The 21503-nt window shown below is 38.2% G+C and overlaps 1 protein-coding gene across 9 annotated transcripts in view; it reads left to right on the plus strand.

Moving 5' to 3' along the window:
• The window catches only part of LOC123534771 (mitochondrial sodium/calcium exchanger protein-like), a 60422-nt gene that overhangs the window by 30216 nt on the left and 8703 nt on the right, over positions 1–21503 (plus strand). For 7 of the 9 annotated variants that reach the window (XM_045317186.2, XM_045317185.2, XM_045317187.2 and 4 more), the window contains 6 exons: positions 2590–2753; positions 7997–8129; positions 10838–10959; positions 12837–12914; positions 14888–14963; positions 17533–17613. In XM_045317186.2, the coding sequence (XP_045173121.2) occupies positions 2590–2753; positions 7997–8129; positions 10838–10959; positions 12837–12914; positions 14888–14963; positions 17533–17613 (654 nt within the window). The remainder of the gene's footprint in view (positions 1–2589; positions 2754–7996; positions 8130–10837; positions 10960–12836; positions 12915–14887; positions 14964–17532; positions 17614–21503) is intronic. The other 2 variants (XM_045317188.2, XM_045317189.2) reach the window with 2 other exon arrangements.

Genomic DNA, 21503 nt, shown 5'->3' on the forward strand with positions numbered 1-21503 from the left:
CTTTAGTGATCACCCTGTGTCCGTCGTCGTCCGTCGTCCGTCCGTCCGTCGTCAACAATTTGACTGTTAACACTCTAGAGGTCACATTTATGGCCCAATCTTAATGAAACTTAGTCAGAATGTTACCCTCGATAAAATCTTGGACGAGTTTGATATTGGGTCATCTGGGGTCAAAAACTAGGTCACCAGGTCAAATCAAAGGAAAAGCTTGTTAACACTCTAGAGGTCACAATTTTGGCCCAATCTTAATGAAACTTGGTCAGAATGTTACCCTCAATAAAATCTTGGACGAGTTTGATATTGGGTCATCTGGGGTCAAAAACTAGGTCACCAGGTCAAATCAAAGGAAAAGCTTTTTAACACTGTAGAGGCCGCATTTATGACTATATCTTCATGAAACTTGGTCAGAATGTTAAACTTGATGATCTTAAGGTCAGTTTTGAATCTGGGTCATGTAGGATCAAAAACTAGGTCACCCGGTCAAATCAAAGGAAAAGCTAATTAACACTGTAGAGGCCACATTTATGACCGTATCTTAATGAAACTTGGTCAGAATGTTTATCTTGGTGATCTTTAGGTCAAGTTTAAATCTGGGTCAGCTGGGATCAAAAACTAGGTCAGTAGGTCAAATCAAAGGAAAAGCTTGTTAACACTCTAGAGGCCACATTTATGATGTATCTTCATGAAACTTAGTCAGAATGTTAAACTTGATGATCTTTAGGTTAAATTCGAATCTGGGTCATGTTGGGTCAAAAACTAGGTCACGGGGTCAAATCAAAGGAAAAGCTTGTTAACTCTCTAGAGGCCACATTTAAGACTGTATCTTCATGAAACTTAGTCAGGATGTTAAACTTGATGATCTTTAGATCAAGTTCGAATCTGGTTCATGTTGAGTCAAAAACTAGGTCACGGGGTCAAATCAAAGGAAAAGCTTGTTAACACTCTAGAGGCCACATTTATGACTGTATCTTCATGAAACTTAGTCAGAATGTTAATCTTGATGATCTTTAGGTCAAGTTCGAATCTGGGTCATGTCGGGTCAAAAACTAGGTCACGGGGTCAAATCAAAGGAATAACTAGTTAACACTTTAGAGGCCACATTTATGACCATATCTTAATGAAACTTGGTCAGAATGTTAATCTTGTTGATCTTTAGGTCAATAGGTCAGGTGAGCGATACAGGGCCTTCATGGCCCTCTTGTTTAGTTTATCAGAACTTTGATCAGGGTGAGCTATTAGTATAGGTGGATGGTCCAGCATCAACATTTTTACTTCAGCATCTTCTCCTCTGAAACTACTGTTTAGAATTACACCAAATTTGGTCGGTAGCATCCTGGCATATAGCTCTATCAAGGTTGTTCAAATCAAATGGTTCACCAGGTTGGTCCTTTTTATGGGCTGCCAGAGCTAAAAGTAGAAAAACCTTTTAAGAACTTCTTCTCATGAACCGCGTGATGGATCTTCATCAGACTTAGTTTGTAGCATCATTATAAGGTCCTCTCACAATTTCGTTCAAATGGGGGTACTTGTCCCCTTTTAAGGGCCACTAGGGCTGAAATTAGAAATACCTATAAAAGACTTCTTTTCATGAACCACTACATGGATCTTCATCAAACTTGGTCTGTAGCATCATTGTAAGGTCCTCTCCCAATTTTGATCAAATGGGGCCACTAGAGCTTAAAATTACAAATACCTTTAAAAGACTTCTTCTCAATAAATAACATCTTGTGAATTGCTTGATGGATCTTCGTCAACCTAATCTGGAGCATCATTATAAGGTCCTTTCTCATCTGTTTAATTAGGGGCACTTGGCTCCTTCTAGGGGTCACTAGAGCTAAAAATAGAAAAACTTATGAAAGACTTCTTCTCATGAACCACGTGATGGATCTCCGTCAAATTTAGTATTCAGGATCATTTTAAAGTCTTTTACCCAATTTATTGGCCACTAGAGCTTAGAGTAGAAATACCTTTAAAGTATTTCTTCTCATGGACCTCTTGGTGTATCTTTATCAAACTTGGTTTGTAGCAGCATTGTAAGGTCTTTTGCCAAATTTATTCAAATTGGGACATTTTGGCCCTTTGATGGGCCACTAGAGTTAAAATAAAAATATCTAAGGCCCATTTTGGCCTCTTGTTAAACTTTGTAACCTTTAAATTGGCCTTTAAAAAACTTAGTTTTAGCCCTAGATTTTGTTTGATAATATTTATTTAATGCTGTCAGTCTTTCTGTCCATCCATATGTCATTTGCAAAGTTTGTACATGCCACTGGAAGGATTTACACCAAACTTCACAAAAATGATCCTTGTAAAGCTTAGTTGTGCATGTTGTTGGCATTTTTTGGTTTGATAATTTTCAGCAGAGTTACCAGTTTGACCCTTGATTTAATGAAGTTTTATTATGTTTTGGCCACTTCTCGTAATTATATTATTAGGCAGATTTCCACCAAACCTTACAGGGTCCTTACCTCGTCGTGGAAAACATACATTTTTAGTGAAAAACAACCGCTAGTTCTATTTTAATTAGCTTGCAAAATCTATTGGATTTACATTATAAGAATATTATAAATGTATTTCATGTGTGATTTGTAGTTACAGATGGAGAGCGTCAACCATTGTTGTCGAATCCTGACGTGATCAGTCTGACAGCAGTTAAGGATGAGACCCCACTTCAAGAATTCCTTCACAGTATCAACCCTATAGATGCAGGATGGTCGGGGTTTTCACTGTTCAAGAAAGTCTATGAAATATTTAAGGTATGTGCACATGTATCCTACAGTCTTTTATTTCAATTATGTACATTTAGGCTAGTACTTCAGGATAATAGGTTCATGATTTTGACCCTAGCCAGCTTGCTTAAATTATTGTTTTGAGTGCAATTATGTTTTTATGACCAGTTGTGCCTAATTGTATTTTTATACACCTGTTGAAAAACAGGACGTATTATGGGAACGCCCCTGGCAGGCGGGCGGCCAGGCGGCGTCCACAGACTTTGTCCGGAGCATATCTTCTTCATGCATGGAGGGATTTTGATGAAACTTGGCACTATTGTTCACCATCATGAGACGGAGTGTCATGCACAAGAACCAGGTCCCTAGATCTAAGGCAAGGTGACACTTAAAAGTCAAAGGTTAAATTCAAGAATGACTTTGTCCGGAGCATATCTTCTTCATGCATGGAGGGATTTTGATATAACTTGGCACAATTGTTCACCATCATGAGACAGAGTGTCCTGCGCAAGAACCAGGTTCCTGGGTCTAAGGTCAAGGTCACACTTAGAGGTCAAAGGATACAAGAATGAAAACTTTGTCTGGAGCATTTCTTCTTCATGCATGGAGGGATTTTGATATAACTTGGCACAAATGTTCACCACCATGAGACGGAGTGTGGTGCACAAGAACCAGATCCCTAGGTCTAAGGTCAAGGTCACACTTAGAGGCCAAAGGTCAGATACAAGAATGACTTTGTCCGGAGAATTTCTTCTTCATGCATGGAGGGAATTTGATGTAACTTGGCACAATTGTACACCATCATGAGACAAAGTGTCATGCGCAGGTCCCTTCTTTAGAATTACTTCCCTTTGTTGTTACTATAAATAGCTTATATTGTAACCTTTTCATTACTAGTCGTAGGGAAAAATCGAGACCACTTTTCTGTAGTACAACATGCATGCTACATCCAATTTTGAGGTGTATTTTGACCTGTCTCTACCTGGTAAGGATTTTTTTTTAAGATTCACTCCCTTAGTTGTTACTATAAATAACTTATATTGTAACTTTTTTATGCCCCCGAAGGGAGGCATATAGTTTTTGAACCATCTGTCAGTCTGTCGGTCTGTCAGTCTGTCCGCAATTTTCGTGTCCGGTCCATATCTTTGTCATCGATGGATGGATTTTCAAATAACTTGGCATGAATGTGTACCACAGTAAGACGACGTGTCGCGCGCAAGACCCGGGTCCGTAGCTCAAAGGTCAAGGTCACATTTAGACGTTAAAGGTCATTTTTCATGATAGTGCATTCGTGTCCGGTCCATATCTTTGTCATCCATGGATGGATTTTCAAATAACTTGGCATGAATGTGTACCCCACAGTAAGACGGCGTGTCACGCGCAAGACCAAGGTCCGTAGCTCAAAGGTCAAGGTCACACTTAGACGTTAAAGGTAATTTTTCATGATAGTGCATTTGTGTCCGGTCCATATCTTTGTCATCCATGGATGGATTTTCAAATAACTTGGCATGAATGTGTACCACAGTAAAATGACGTGTCATGCGCAAGACCCAGGTCCATAGCTCAAAGGTCAAGGTCACACTTAGACGTTAAAGGTCATATTTCATGATAGTGCATTGATGGGAGTGTCCGTTCCATATCTTTGTCATTCATGCATGGATTTTAAAATTATTGGGCATGAATGTGTACCACAGTAAGATGACATGTCGCGCGCAAGACCCAGGTCCGTAGGTCAAAGGTCCTAAACTCTAACATCGGCCATAACTATTCATTCAAAGTGCCATCGGGGGCATGTGTCATCCTATGGAGACAGCTCTTGTTTATAATTGACCGTAGGGAAAAACCAAGACCACTTTTCTGCAGTACAACATAGATGTTACTTTCAAATAGGTGTATTTTAAGGAATCTCTACCTGGTAATGAGTTTTTATGCCCCCGAAGGTGGGCATATTAAAATCGCACTGTCCATCTGTGCGTCTGGTGAATTCTTGTCTGGGCTGTAACTCTTCCCTCCATAAAGGGATTTTGAAATAACTTGGCATAAATGTTCCTCATAATGAGATGACGTGTCATGAGCAAGACCAACACACCTAGCTCCAAGGTCAAGGTCACACTTAGAGGTCAAAGGTTAACATGGTGTTTCTTGTCCGGTCCATAACTCTGCCATTGATGAAGGGATTTTGAAATTACTTGGCATAAATGTTCCCTATAATGAGATGAGGTATCATATGCAAGACCCAGGCCTCTAGCTTCAAGGTCAAGGTCACACTTAGGTGTTACTTGTCTGGTCCATAACTCTGCCATTTATCAAGGGATTTGAAAATAATTCGACACAAATGTTAACCATATTGAGAAGATGTGTCAGGCTTATGACCGAGGCCTCTTAGGTCAAGGTCAAGGTCACAAAATGATATGTGATTTTTTGCGCATACAACTGTGGCATTTTTGGGCCTACTTCGGGGGCATTTGTCACTAATAGTGACAGCTCTTGTTTTTTGTGGATTTAGAAAAACAAAAGAATTACAATAATTACTACACAACCACAGAATTAAAATTCCATTTGCAAATACAGATGCTAGTGTAAAGAAATTTGCTATGACGTGCATATATTGTCACATTCTGGCACTCTTGTATTAAATGTTTTTTTATCGGAGTCATGACCCTTGATTTGTGAAATTCATAGATCTGTGCTACTTCTCCTATAGTATACCACTGGTTGGAATTTCACCAAACTTTGACAGGAGTTACCACTGCCAAGCCAAGCTGTGTATTTTATTTGAATGTTTTGCTTCATTGATTTTCCCTAGAGTTATTGCCTTTAATTATGTCTCCCCCAGGAGACATATTATTTTTGCCCTGTCCATCCGTCCTTCCGTCCGTCCGTCCGTACGTCACACTTCATTTCCGAGCAATAACTGGAGAACCATTTGACCTAGAACCTTCAAACTTCATAGGGCAGGGTTCGCACAGGCCTTGAAAAGTCCTTGAATTCGATGGTAGTCCTTGAAAACTCCTTGAAAATGACAAAACCCCTAAAAAACCTGGAAAAGTACTTGAATTTTGAAAAAAAACTCCTTGAATTTGACCTTTCACTCCTTGAAAATATTCTTTCCGTAACTTTGCTTTGCAAAAAGAATTTAAGGCTTAAAATAAATCGAAGAAAATGAAAATAAATTCGTGAAATTGCAGGATCGGGTCACTCGTATGCTATTATAGTTGTCTACGGCCACACTTTATCGATATTTACAGAGTGCTATTTCTACTATATCACCGTTTGCATGTTTCCGTTCCCGTTTAAAAAAGTACGGGGAATAATAACTCGCAATTTTTAGCTATTTGCGAGTGTTTCCAGTGAATTAAAATGAGTAAGAAAAATAAACATGTTTACTCAAGTAAGCGGGAGACAAAAGACGAATATAAACAGTGGCTGAAGCCCTTTAGAGCAGACAGAACGAAGTGTATTTGTACGTCATGTGACAAAATTTTGAGGTATCATTAGTAGGAGTGCACTAAAAAATCACAAGAATAGTGATAAACCTCAGTAAAATAGTGAATTACATCAATCTAATAATCGAATTACGCCATTTTCAAAGGCGTGACAAGTGATGGTTGTTTTATTTTTGCATTACATAATAAAAGTTTTTCAGATTAGGTCGTAGTTTTGAAAAAAAATAGTGCTTGAAAAATTGTAAAAAGTCCTTGAAAAGTCCTTGAAAAGTACTTGAATTTTGTCTCTGATATTCTTTATGAACCATGTAGGGTTGTAGGGCTGCTGGAGTAGACGACCCCTATTGTTTTTGGGGTCACTCCGTCAAAGGTCAAGGTCACAGGGGCCTGAACATTGAAAACCATTTCCGATCAATAACTAGAGAACCACTTGACCCAGAATGTTGAAACTTCATAGGATGATTGGTCATGAAGAGTAGATGACCCCTATTGATTTTGGGGTCACTCTGTCAAAGGTCAAGGTCACAGGGGCCTGAACATGGAAAACCATTTCCGATCAATAACTTGAGAACCACTTGACCCAGAATGTTGAAACTTCATAGTATGATTGTACATGCAAAGTAGATGACCCCTATTGATGTTGGGGTCACTCCATTAAAGGTCAAGGTCACAGGGGCCTGAACATTGAAAACCATTTCCGGTCAATAACTAGAAAACCACTTGACCCAGAATGTTGAAACTTCACAGGATGATTGGTCATAAAGAGTAGATGACCCCTATTGATTTTGGGGTCACTCCGTCAAAGGTCAAGGTCACAGGGGCATGAACATGGAAAACCATTTCCGATCAATAACTAGAGAACCACTTGACCCAGAATGTTGAAACTTAATAGGATGATTGGACATGCAAAGTAGATGACCCCTATTGATGTTGGGGTCACTCCATTAAAGGTCAAGGTCACAGGGGCCTGAACATTGAAAACCATTTCCGGTCAGTAACTTGAGAACCACTTGACCCAGAATGTTGAAACTTAATAGGATGATTGGTCATGCAGAGTAGATGACCCCTAACTATTTAGGGGTCACTCTGTGAAAGGTCAAGGTCACAGGGGTCTGAACATTGAAAACCATTTCCGGTCAGTAACTTGAAAACCACTTGACCCAGAATGATGAAACTTCATAGGATGATTGGTCATGCAAAGTAGATGACCCCTAACGATTTAAGGGTCACTCTGTTAAAGGTCAATGCCACAGGGGCCTGAACATGGAAAACCATTTCCAATCAATAACTTGAGAACCTCTCGACCCAGAATGTTGAAACTTCATAGGATTATTGTTCATGCAGAGTTAATGACCCCTATTGTTTTTGGGGTCACTCCGTTAAAGGTCAAGGTCACAGAGGCCTGAACATTGATAACCAGTTCCGATCAATAACTTGAGAACCACTTGACCCAGAATGTTAAAACTTAAAAGGATGATTGGACATGCAGAGTAGATGACCCCTATTTATTTTGAGGTCACTTGATCAAAGGTCAAGGTCACAGGAGCCTGAACAGTGACTTGAGAACCACTAGGCCAAGAGTGTTGAAATTTAGCGGGATGACTGGACATGCCAAGTAGATGATCCCTATTGCAGCCAACCATCAGTGTCTCTTTGACTTTCGCTCCTGACCCCTATTGACTTCTTGCCTATAGGACTTTGCATTGGGGGAGACATGCGCTTTTTTACAAAAGCATTTTCTAGTTTGTTACATTTTACAATTCTGCAAGGTAAGTGGTGGGAGACATACGTTTTTGTGAAGACCTCAAGTTATATCTGTTTCAGGCACCTATCATGTTTTTGCTGATTATAACAGTACCGGTTGTGAATTATGAGGATGACAAACATCATTGGAACAGGCATTTATACTGCATTCAATGTATTCTTGGGCCAATGTTCTCTATGGCAGCTACCAAAGGTAAATGGCATTTATAGAGAATAGTAGGTTACTGTCTTTCTGAACATAAGTTTATCAGTCAAGTAAGAGAAAAGTTTATCTGTCTGAACCTTTTCTGAGAGAAGCTAGATAAAGTCTTAACTTCAGAAAGACAGTTTTATCCTACCTTTTATTAAGGTTTTCAAAATATCTTTTTATTAGAATGTGTAGGGTATGCAGGTGGTGTCCGCTTTTGGTTTCAGCTCAACAACTTGAGTTAGGAGTGACTGATTGAAATGAAACTTGGTATGTAGGTAGCTTGCATAGAGATGGAGTTTTGGGTAGCATATAAGTTCACCATGTTCAAGTTCAAGGTCTCTGTTGCTAAAAATAGAAAAAGTTTTCGCTCAGTAACTAGTTTGCATTGATATATTGAAATTAAACTTGGTCTGTGGGGAGCTTATAGAAAAACCAGTTTTGTGATTTTGTAAGGGGTCAGTTGGATCATGTTCAAGGTCAGCATAAATTGATTAATCTGCATTCTTTGAAAATTCAGTCATAGTGCTCAGTGTTGGACCAAAATGACCTTTCTTGATATGGAACAGATGGGTCATGGTTGAAACCTAACTTTTTAGTCCCCTTACTGGTGGAACACAGGAGGGGACTTTAGGAATGCCTTCCGTCCAACATTCCGTCCATCCATCTGTCTGTGCACAAATCTGGATCCTGCAGTTATTCAAAAAGTATTCAAGCTAGGCTCATAAAACTTGATATGTGCATAGAGGGCAATATGTAGATTATCACGTACACGACTTGTATTTGTAGGTCATAGGCCAAGGTTACTATTGAAGGTCAAGTAAAAATTGTTTCTGCTCCATAACTTTTATATGCATTGATGGATTATTTTAGTGCTACACACAAATGTTCCTCATGAAGAGACACTGTCAACACATGACCTATGCTTGATGGGTTAACGTTAAGAAGACTGTTTAAGATCAAGTAAAGATTTGTTTCCACTCCATAACTTTTATATGCTTTGAAGGATTTTCTTACAACTACAAGAAAATTTTCTTAGTGACCAGGCAATATGTTGCATACATGTTCCATGCTTTATGGCCAAAGGTCAACATCACTGTTGAAATTTTAGTAATAATCGTATTTGTTCCTTAGCTTCTAAATGCCTTGAAGCATTTTTATATACACTCATAAAATGATCTTACCATTACTCAGTAGTGCATGTCTTGGGCGTATTCCAGTGCAGTTTTTAGCAGAGTTATGGCTCTTTGTTTGTCAAATTTTATGATATTTTGGCCACTTCACTTATACCATTGGACAGATTTCTAGCAAACCTTACAGGAGTTATCAGTGCCAAGCCTAGTTATGAATGTCATTGGCACATTCTGGTTGATGTGTCACGGAGTTATCAGTGCCAGGCCTAGTTATGAATGTCATTGGCACATTCTGGTTGATGTGTCACGGAGTTATCAGTGCCAGGCCTAGTTATGAATGTCATTGGCACATTCTGGTTGATGTGTCACGGAGTTATCAGTGCCAGGCCTAGTTATGAATGTCATTGGCACATTCTGGTTGATGTGTCACGGAGTTATCAGTGCCAGGCCTAGTTATGAATGTCATTGGCACATTCTGGTTGATGTGTCACGTATCAGTGCCAAGCCTAGTTATGAATGTCATTGGCACATTCTGGTTGATGTGTCACGGAGTTATCTGTGCCAAGCCTAGTTATGAATGTCATTGGCACATTCTGGTTGATGTGTTACGGAGTTATCATTATCAGTGCCAAGCCTAGTTATGAATGTCATTGGCACATTCTGGTTAATCTGTCACGGAGTTATCAGTGCCAAGCCTAGTTATGAATGTCATTGGCACATTCTGGTTGATGTGTCACAGAGTTATCAGTGCCAAGCCTAGTTATGAATGTCATTGGCACATTCTGGTTGATGTGTCACGGAGTTATCAGTGCCAAGCCTAGTTATAAATGTCATTGACATATTCTGGTTGATGTGTCACATTTTAATGTTTGCACTACTTGTTGTTTACAGTTGGACTGAAATTCACCAAACTCAAGAGTTTGTTTGTTTGTATGTTTTGGGTTTAACGCCGTTTTTCAACAGTATTGCAGTCATGTAACAGCGGGCAGTTAACCTAACCAGTGTTCCTGGATTCTGTACCAGTACAAACCTGTTCTCCGCAAGTAACTGCCAACTTCCCCACATGAATTATCAGAGGTGGAGGACGAATGATTTCAGACACAATGTCTTCCATCAAATCGTCACGGAGAACATACGCCCTGCCCGAGGATCGCACTCGCGACCCCGTGATCCGTAGACCAACGCTTTCCCAACTGAGCTAAGTGAGCAGGCTAAATCAGCATGAAGTGTAGATGTGCATATCATCTACATGATGTTCCAGTTTAATGATTTTAGTGATGTTATGTCTCTTGATCAGTCCAAATCTATAATGTCTGTTATACTTTTCCTGTACCAAAGGTTGGAATTTTATCCAACTTTCTAACATTGTCCATTGCCAAGCTTAGTAACTGTTGTGTATATCTTTACAGTGTTATGGTCTAGCAATTTTCACAGGAGTTATAGCCCTTAATGTGTGGCACTTACAATGCCTGCCTGTTAGGTGGTGAGAGACATTACCTTTTAAATGATAAACAATCTCTAAAATTGTGTAAATTGAACCTGTGAACATTGACTACATGTGTTTCATGTTATATATTACAGTTGGATTTATAACATTAGGAGGAAGTTTTCCTGTATGGGGTCTCACACTTATACTGAGTGTGATGTTAGCTGCTCTTGTATTTTTTACATCTAAAAATGAAGTTCAACCAAAATATCATGCAGTAAGTTTTTCAATTTTCATTATTTAACATACAAAAATTTGGTTTACATAATAAAGTTATCACTGTTTTTCATATGAGTACATAAATTGTTGTTGCTATGCTTAAAATTTCTAAACCATTATGTAAATAAATGTGACTCTCAACACTTTCCATGGAAAGCTTTCTTGGTCTTTATGAACATTCTATAAGCCATATTTTGTGTTTAATATATTTACAACTTTGTCAGAATGATTCCGTCTATGAATTCTAGGTCATGTTCAAAAATTGGTCACCTGAGATCTTTAACTAGGTCATTAGGTCAAATAATAGAAAAACCTTGGTAACACTCTAAGATACCACATTTTCAACTTGATCACCACAAATCCTTGTCAGAATGTTTGTCTTTATGAAATCTAGGTCAAGTTTAAAATCAGGTGACTTAGTCAAAAACTTGGACACTAGGTCAGATAATAGAAAAACCTTGCTATCACTCAAAAGGGCTCATTTTCTATTTGATCTTCATAAAACATTTAGAGAATGTTTGCCTCACTGAAATCTAGGTTAAGTTTGAAACTGGCTTACCTAGGTCAAACTAGGTAATTAGGTCAAATCATAGAAAGACACATTCTCATCCATCAGAGGTTCGTCAAAATCCCGAGACGAACCTCTGATTTATTTCCATCGTTTACTTGGTGAGCATGCGCACTCGTAATTACTATCGGGAGTGGTTTCAGCCAATCATTGTTCGCCATTATTTGGAACTCCGAATTGAAACTTCAAAACATATGTAAACAACTATAATTAAGATACTTGCTTACGATGGATAAAGGCTGTATTCCATGATTGCGATAAATAAAGATTTATTCCTGTAATTCGACGTTAAGAGATTTACATCAGGAAATAATAATATTCGCCGTAAATGGACATCGTATTCCCTCGATAATATGGTAAGGACGCGGTCACGCTTTTCACGGACGATTTTGATTGGTTCGCTACTATTTGTCGCGAAACGACGCTGATTGGCTGAAACGTTTTACCTGTAATGTAACCAAACCATAAATATCGGCGAAATGTGCCAGAGGTTCATCCGGGGAACCACGGTAGACCTCTGGTATGCGAGAATGAGAAAGACATTGTTAACACTCAAAGAGCCACATTTTCTACCTGATCTTCATAAAATTTGGTCAGAATGTTTGTCTGTTTAAAATCTAGGACAAATATGTAACTTGGTAAAAATATGTAACTTGGGGAAAAAACTAGGTCATTAGGTAAAAGCTTTGTTAACACTTTAGAGGCCACTTTTTCAGATAGATCATCATAAATCTTTGTCAAAATGTCTGGATGAAATCTAGGTCAAGTTCAAAAGTAGGATACCTGAGGTAAAAAGCTATGTCACTAGGTCAGATCATGAAAAACTTAGTTAATGATATACATGATTTATATATGACATTGTCAAAATGTTTGTCTCTATGAAATATAGGCCATATTAGATACTGGGTTATCTGGTGTAAGAACTAGATCAGGTGAGAGATACAGGGCTTTCAGGCCCTTTTGTTGTATTAATTTACGTATGGAACAATTCCAGCAGACTTTCTGAAGGTTGGTGGATTTTCCCAGGTGTTTTTCCACATCTAAAGCTATGTATGGAGGGCCATCAGGATTTATAAGAACAGTTCAAAGAAATAAAATCCATGGACAACAATAAGACTTAGTGTTTTCATCTAGAAAGGCACATTAACAACCTGATGGTGAAGCAGCCATAGCTGGATACACTCTGATTAAATTAAAAGTATACAATTTCTACCCAATTACATCACTTTACCTTCTCAGTTATTTAAGGTAAAATTTATTGAATCTGTCTTTAGTATTTAGCAGGATGAATATTGTGACTGTTTCAGGGGTTTGCGTACTTGGGTTTTGTAGTAGCTGTGATCTGGATCTACTCTATTGCTAATGAGATTGTAAATATTCTTCAGGTGAGTATACAGTGGTATAAATGCTGGCACAAAGGCTAGGCTCTATTTCTCAAAATTAAGGGTCTAATTTATAGCAAATCTAAACAAGAGGACCAAAGTGGCCCCAAGTTGTTCACCTGAAACTCACTCACCTTGAATACATGTATGGCACACTATATCATGAAAAGTTACAACAGTATTAAGTATAAAAGGGTTTTCTAGTTTTAGCTCTGGCAGCCCCTAAAACCAACCAGGCAAAACCATTTGGATAAATTTGAGAGATGCTACAGACCAAGTTTAATGAACCATTAGGCGGTTCAAGAGAAGTTGTTTAAAGTTTTTTTTTTAGCTCACCTGAGCATTGTTCAAAGTAATACCCTATGTTCAAAAATGGCCACGCTGCTATGTGCGATATATATATATTTATAGGCTTATATAAAATCTTCTCTGATGCCATAAAGCTAGAGCCTTGTTATAAGGGTTTGACTTTCTACTTTAGTTGCACAGGTGATCGCTTTAGGGTCAGTGTCCCTATTGTTTTACAAAGAGGATCACTTCTCCCATTTCAGGGGGTCGCTAGAGCTAAAAGTAGAAATACCTATAAACAATTTTTAATGAACTGCTTTGTGGATCTTCATCAAACTTTGTCTGGAGCATCATTTTAACATCCTCTTTTTTGTTCATTTTTTTGTGGGTTGCTTTAGCTAAAAGTAGAAATATTTTAAAACATCTTGTTTTCATGAACTGCTTGATGGATGTTTATCAAACTAGGTCTACAGCATCATTTTAAGGTTCTCTCCCACATTTACACAAATGGAGGCTCTAGGGAAGGATGTCTTCTAATGAACTGCTTGATGGATCTTTATAAAACTTTTTACAGAAATGATGTGTTATTGGAAAATGTAATACTGCAAGTTTCATTGAGATTGCTTGAGGGGCATGAATCGAGTTTTGGCCTTATAAGTACTAAGATAATTGTACTTAATAAGTTATGTCTTTGCAAATGGCGTAGTTTTCCATTTTTGCAATGGGATATGGGTACTAGGCTTGGTACATGTATAACTGTCTTGAAGATTTAGTATGAATATAGTATATTAGTATATTTAGTATGTATTCTGATCGCTTGTGTCAAGGTTAAGGTTGCTGATGCTTGAAATAGAAAATTGTTTTTGCTCAATAACTTCAGTATGGAATAAACTTTGAATTTAGGAAGCTTGCATAGAGGCCATGGTTTTAGTAGTCATATTTTAGGGTGCTTTGGTTGGGTCATTGTTACTTAAAATTAAAAAAATGGTTTTCTTACAACAATTTCAGTTAGAATGAGGTAAGTAGAGAATACCTGGTAAATAGGTAGCTTTCATATAGACTTTTTTTCTTTTGGTTTCATTTTCTTTCTTTGTTGCTTTGGTCAAGGTCAATATTACAAATTGTTAAAAACATGGTTTTCAGTAATTAATTTAGTTAGAATGAGACATTGCGAAATACACAGTCAAACTTCTTTCGCTCGAACTCAGATAATTTGAACACCACCCTTTGCACAAACTCATCACCATGTCTCATCATAATCCCTGTTTAATGTAAATTGTTCAATGGCTGGAACTACTGATAAAGAAATTTTGCCAGTCACATCGAGTTAGAGTGAATGAAATTTGACTGATAGGTAGCTTTCATGGAAAGCAAAATTCAGTTGCATTTCGGGTCGCTTTGGTCACTGTCTAGGACATTGTTACCAAAAATAGAACAAAATCTTCTTGGTTAGTAGCGTCAGTTAGGAATTGGACATAAACATTTACACTAAACTTGGTAATTTTGCCCAGAGATAAGGTGCATTTTTGTTTGCTTTGGTTAAGGTCATTGTTACACTTGTACTTAATGTCAAATATGTTTTACTCATTAACTTCTGTAAGAAATTAGGTACTTTTTGAGAATATGTAAGCTATTTCAACTAAATAACTTCAAATCCACCGTGTAACATTCTTGAATATTTTTTGCAGACATTTGGAGTAGTTTTCAACATAAGCAATGCAATACTTGGTCTCACACTTCTTGCCTGGGGAAATAGCATAGGAGGTAAGACTCTTAAGACTATGACTCATTTTTGTTTACCAAGTCCAGATATTAAAACTTTGCACATTTGTGTTAAGAGTCTCCAATAGGCATTTTGTTCTCTGTGACTTTGAATAAAGGTGTTGGATCCAAACTTATTTGCCAGTTACTTTGACAAATTTTCAGTCATTGTCATAGAATTGTGTGAGTTATTCTTTACTGAATTTATAGGTTTTATAATACTTTATGTCTAGATAGTAATGTATAAAAGTTACACCTACAGCAGCTGACTACATTACCTAAGTAGGCAGGTGTTAGAAAAGATTTGAAAGGTGAGCTTTAGCTAGCCTTCTTAATTTTTCTTCAAGAGCCTGCAGACCTAATATTGCAAGCTACTGTGCATGAGATTCTTTTCGAATATTAAAAAGTTGTGTTTTTTTTTGTTCTTCCAATTCAAGAAGCAGGAAGTTAACATCAGTAAGACAGACAACAGTCTACAGTTCTGGTTTAAATTAATTATCTGTAGTTTAATGACATACATTCTTCCCCATGCAAAGGGTTGCATATAGTTATCAAACATCCATCTGCCACTCTTTCCCTTTGATTACTGCTCAATAACTGCAGAATGCTTTGGTACAGGAACGTCAAACTTGGTAGGCAGGTTGATTATTCAGAGATCAGTGTCGGGTTGACCTTGAGCTGAAAATTGGTTTCCGGGCAATAACTGTTAACGCTTTGATGCAGGAACAGCAAACATAGATTGGTTGTGCAGAGGACGACTTTCAGTTTTGAGGTTGCTTGCTGAAAGGTCAAGGTCATGGAAACCTTGAGTTGAAAATCTGTTGCCCATTAATAACTGTAGAACACTTTGGCATAGCTACCTCAAATTTGATAGGCAGGTTGGTTGTGGCTGGAACATGACTCGTATTGATTTTGAGGTTTGTCACCCAAAGGTCAAGGCCATGATGACTTTGAGCTTGAAATTGATTTCGGAATGCTAACTCAAGAACACTTTTCTCTCAGGAACCTGACTTGGTAGGCAGGTAGGTTGTGACTGGCAGATGACTCCTATTGATTTTGAGGTTTGTCACCCAGAGGTCAAGGCCATGATGACTTTGAGCTTGAAATTGATTTCAGAATGCTGACTCAAGAACACTTTTCTCTCAGGAACCTGACTTGGTAGGCAGGTAGGTTGTGACTGGCAGATGACTCCTATTGATTTTGAGGTTTGTCACCCAGAGGTCAAGGCCATGATGACTTTGAGCTTGAAATTGATTTCAGAATGCTAACTCAAGAACACTTTTCTCTCAGGAACCTGACTTGGTAGGCAGGTAGGTTGTGACTGGCAGATGACTCCTATTGATTTTGAGGTTTGTCACCCAGAGGTCAAGGCCATGATGACTTTGAGCTTGAAATTGATTTCAGAATGCTAACTCAAGAACACTTTTCTCTCAGGAACCTGACTTGGTAGGCAGGTTGGTTGTGACTGGCAGATGACTCCTATTGATTTTGAGGTTTGTCACCCAGAGGTCAAGGCCATGATGACTTTGAGTTTGAAATTGATTTCAGAATGCTAACTCAAGAACACTTTTCTCTCAGGAACCTGACTTGGTAGGCAGGTTGGTTGTGACAGGCAGATGATCAATTTTGAGATTGGTTGCCCATATATCAAGGTTGTGATAACATTGAGCTGGAAGGTGGTTTACCATCTATAACTCAAGAATGCTTTGGTTCTGGAACTTCAAACTTGGTAGGCAGATCGTTTGTGACTGGTAGTGGACCTGTTTTGATTTTGAGGTACTTACTTTAAAGGTCAAGGTTATGGTGATCTTCAGCTGCATTTTTGCTTGATAATGGAAGAATTCTTCTACTGAGGAACGTTAGACAAGGGCAGATGACTCCTATCAGTTTCAAAGTCTTGCTAACCTTGTGCTTAAATCTTGTTACTGCAATTAGATATTTTTTTCCTAAATTTTCGTTCATACTTCATTTGAAACCATTCAGACAATGCATGTTTTGATTTTTATTGCTCTCATTAGATTCAGTTTTTAGCTCGACTTTTCGAAGAAAAAGTAGAACTATTGCACTCGCCCTTGCGTTGGCGTCGCTGTTAGTTTTTGATAGTCAGATATCTTTGTTACTATCAAAGCTATTGACTTAAAACTTAAATTAGTTATTTACTATCAAAGTCTTCACCAGGAGAAATAATCCACATAACTCTTGGCCTCTTGTAGGGACCACTAGAGCTTAAAATAGAAATAACTTTAAATGACTTCTTCTCATGAACTGCTGGGTGGATCTTCATCAAACTTGAACTGTAGCCTCATTGCGATGGTTTTTTTCACTTGATCCTTTTTAGGAGACACCAGAGTTAAAAATAGAAAAAAGTATGTTCTAATGGATACACATATTTGGGTCATCTAAGGAAAATATAGAAAAAAACTTTAAATGACTTACTTTAATGAAATGCTTAGGATGTTCACCAAACTTGCTCAGAAGCAAGATCAGATAATCAAGTTTCTCTTCATCAGGTAAGCAGCTATGTCTGTTATTCATTGACCTTTTCTGAATATTTTTGCTGTTTACTTTACAGATTTTATAGCAGATACTGTTATGGCACGACAGGGATTTCCAAGGATGGGTATATCAGCATGTTTTGGAGGCCCTCTTTTTAGTATCCTTTATATTCTACAGTATTTCCACACTCATAATCAGTATATACATGTATATATGCCTGTTATCTGGAATGAGGAGCATGTACCAATATATTGGTGTAATTTAAAGAACTTATAGTGGGTATCACATTTGATAGGTTTGTCAGATTCTGTATTGTTTGGTACCGCAGTTATGTTGATAGAGTTGTCAGATTCCGTATTATTTGGTACTGCAGTTATGTTGATAGAGTTGTCAAATTCAGTATTGTTTGGTACTGCACTTATGTTGATAAGAGTTGTCAGATTCAGTATTGTTTGGTACTGCACTTATGTTGAGAGTTGTCAGATTCTGTAGTTTGATACTCCAGTTGTGTTGATAGAGTTGTCAGATTCCGTATTGTTTGGTACTGCACTTATGTTGTGTTGATAGAGTTGTCAGATTCCGTATTGTTTGGTACTGCATTATGTTGATAGAGTTGTCAGTTCCGTATTGTTTGATACTGCAGTTGTGTTGATAGAGTGTACAGTACAGCATTGTTTGGTCCTGCAGTTATGTTGATAGAGTTGTCAGATTCAGTATTGTTTGGTACGGCAGTTATGTTGATAGAGTTGTCAGATTCCATATTGTTTGATACTGCAGTTGTGTTGATAGAGTTGTCAGATTCTGCATTGTTTGATACTGCAGTTGTGTTGATAGAGTTGTCAGATTCTGCATTGTTTGGTACTACAGTTGTGTTGATAGAGTTGACAGATACCGTATTGTTTGATACTGCAGTTGTGTTGATAGAGTTGTCAGATTCTATTGTTTGGTACTGCATTATGTTGATAGATTGTCAGATCCGTATTTTGATACTGCTTGTGTTTATAGAGCTGTGTTTACACTATTTTTGGTCCGGCAGTATGTGATAGGAGTTGTCAGACCAGTGTGTTTGATTACGCAGTTATGTTGATAGAGTTGTCAGATTCCATATTGTTTGGTACTGCAGTTATGTTGATAGAATTGTCAGATCCAGTATTGTTTGATACTGCAGTTGTGTTGATAGAGCTGTCAGGTACAGCATTGTTTGGTCCTGCAGTTGTGTTGATAGAGTTGTCAGATCCAGTATTGTTTGATACTGCAGTTATGTTGATAGAGCTGTCAGGTACAGTATTGTTTGATACTGCAGTTGTGTTGATAGAGTTGTCAGATCCGGTATTGTTTGATACTGCAGTTATGTTGATAGAGCTGTCAGGTACAGTATTGTTTGATACTACAGTTGGTACAGTATTGTTTGATACTACAGTTGTGTTGATAGAGTTGTCAGATTCAGTATTGTTTTGTACTGCAGTTGTATTGATAAGAGTTGTTACATTCGGTATTGTTTGATACTGCAGTTGTGTTGATAGTTTTCAGATTCAGCATTGTTTGGTCCTGCAGTTGTGTTGATAAAGCTGTCAGGTACAGTATTGTTTGGTACTGCAGTCGTGTTGATAGAGCTGTCACATTCAGTATTAGTATATACTAATTTGTTTTAGCACGATTGTGATGAAAGCTTCAGGCTTATTGGAACCACTCTCAAGTCCGCTTCCTGGAAAAATAAGTGCTGGTGTCATATGAGAAGTCATGGCCATGACCACAGTGGGGCTCGAACCCACGATCCCTGGATTGAGCGGCCGACGCCTTATCCACTAGACCACTGCTGCCCTTGTTCACCTTGCTCCCCCTCAGTATTGTTTAGTACTGCAGTTGTATTGATAAGAGTTGTCTGATTCGGTATTGTTTGATACTGCAGTCGTGTTGATAGAGCTGTCAGGTTCAGTATTGTTTGGTCCTGCAGTTATGTTGATAGAGCTGTCAGGTACAGTATTGTTTGGTACTACAGTTGTGTTGATAGAGTTGACAGATTCAGTATTGTTTGGTCCTGCAGTCGTGTTGATAGAGCTGACAGATTCAGTATTGTTTGGTCCTGCAGTCATGTTGATAGAGCTGTCAGGTACAGTATTATTTGGTACTCCAGTTGTGTTGATAGAGTTGTCAGATTCAGTATTGTTTGGTCCTGCAGTCGTGTTGATAGAGCTGTCAGGTACAGTATTGTTTGGTACTACAGTTGTGTTGATAGAGTTGACAGATTCAGTATTGTTTGGTCCTGCAGTCGTGTTGATAGAGCTGACAGATTCAGTATTGTTTGGTCCTGCAGTCATGTTGATAGAGCTGTCAGGTACGGTATTGTTTGGTACTACAGTCGTGTTGATAGAGTTGACAGATTCAGTATTGTTTGGTCCTGCAGTTATGTTGATAGAGCTGTCAGGTATAGTATTATTTGGTACTACAGTTGTGTTGATAGAGTTGTCAGATTCAGTATTGTTTGGTCCTGCAGTCGTGTTGATAGAGCTGTCAGGTACAGTATTGTTTGGTACTACAGTCATGTTGATAGAGTTGACAGATTCAGTATTGTTTGGTCCTGCAGTCGTGTTGATAGAGCTGTCAGATTCAGTATTGTTTGGTCCTGCAGTTATGTTGATAGAGCTGTCAGGTACAGTATTATTTGGTCCTGCAGTCGTGTTGATAGAGTTGACAGATTCAGTATTGTTTGGTCCTGCAGTCGTGTTGATAAAGCTGTCAGGTACAGTATTGTTTGGTACTACAGTCGTGTTGATAGAGCTGACAGATTTAGTATTGTTTGGTCCTGCAGTCGTGTTGATAGAGCTGTCAGGTACAGTATTGTTTGGTACTACAGTTGTGTTGATAGAGCTGACAGATTCAGTATTGTTTGGTCCTGCAGTCATGTTGATAGAGCTGTCAGATACAGTATTGTTTGGTACTACAGTTGTGTTGATAGAGTTGTCAGATTTAGTATTGTTTGGTCCTGCAGTCGTGTTGATAGAGCTGTGGTACAGATTGTTGGTATACGTTGTGTTGATAGAGCTACAATCAGTTTGTTGGATACAGTCGTTGATGACTGACAGATTCAGTATTGTTTGGTACTACAGCGTGTTGATAGAGCTGTCAGTTCAGTATTGTTTGTAACTGCAGTCTTGATAGAGTTGACAGATTCAGTATTTTTGGTCTGCAGTCGTGTGATAGGAGCTGTCAGGTTCAGTAATTGTTTGATATCAGTCGTGTTGATAGAGTTGTAGATTTGTATGTTTTCTGCAGGTTGAAAAAGTTCAGTAAGTATGTTGTACATGTATGTTAAGACCGACAGATTTAGTATGTTTGGTCTGGTGTGTTGATAACTGTAGTACAATTGTTTGGTCCGTCTTTGAAGAGCTGAAATTCTAGTATTTTTGGTCCTGCAGTGTGTTGATAGCATGTAGGTAAGTATTGTTGGACACTGTGTTGAAAGCGACAGATTTAGATTGTTTGGTCCCTTGTCTTGAAAGAGTGTCAGAAGATGTTTGGTCTACATTGTGATAGAGTGGATCAGTTATTTTGGTCTGCATGTGTGATAGAGCTGTTAGTTTGTATTGTATACAGTTGTGTTGATAAAAGTGACGATTTTATTGTTTGGTCTCAGTCACTTATAAGCGTTCAGGACAGTATTTTTGGTACTACATGTTTGATAACTACAATTAGTATTTTGGTCCTGCATCAGTGTTGATGGGCAGACATATTGTTGTACTCATTCGTGTGATAGGTGTGGTCGTATTGTCTGGTACAAAGCTAGTCGCTCTAAGCTGACAATTCTATTGTTTCTGCACCTGAAGACTTCATACAGTATTGTTTGGTCTACAATTGTGTTGATAGGTTCAGATTTAGATTGTTTGGCCTGCAGTCGGCTAGTGTCACTTAGGGTATGTTTTGGTCTCATTGTATTGATAATGTCAGATTTAGTATGTTGCGCTTCCTGGATGTAAAATGTCCCGATGAGGTATGTTGGTACTTGTTATTGAGAGTTAGATTCAGTGTTGGTCTGCATTTGTTGTGATT

The sequence above is a fragment of the Mercenaria mercenaria genome, chromosome 12 (genome assembly GCF_021730395.1).
Source record: "Mercenaria mercenaria strain notata chromosome 12, MADL_Memer_1, whole genome shotgun sequence".
Taxonomy (NCBI): domain Eukaryota; kingdom Metazoa; phylum Mollusca; class Bivalvia; order Venerida; family Veneridae; genus Mercenaria; species Mercenaria mercenaria.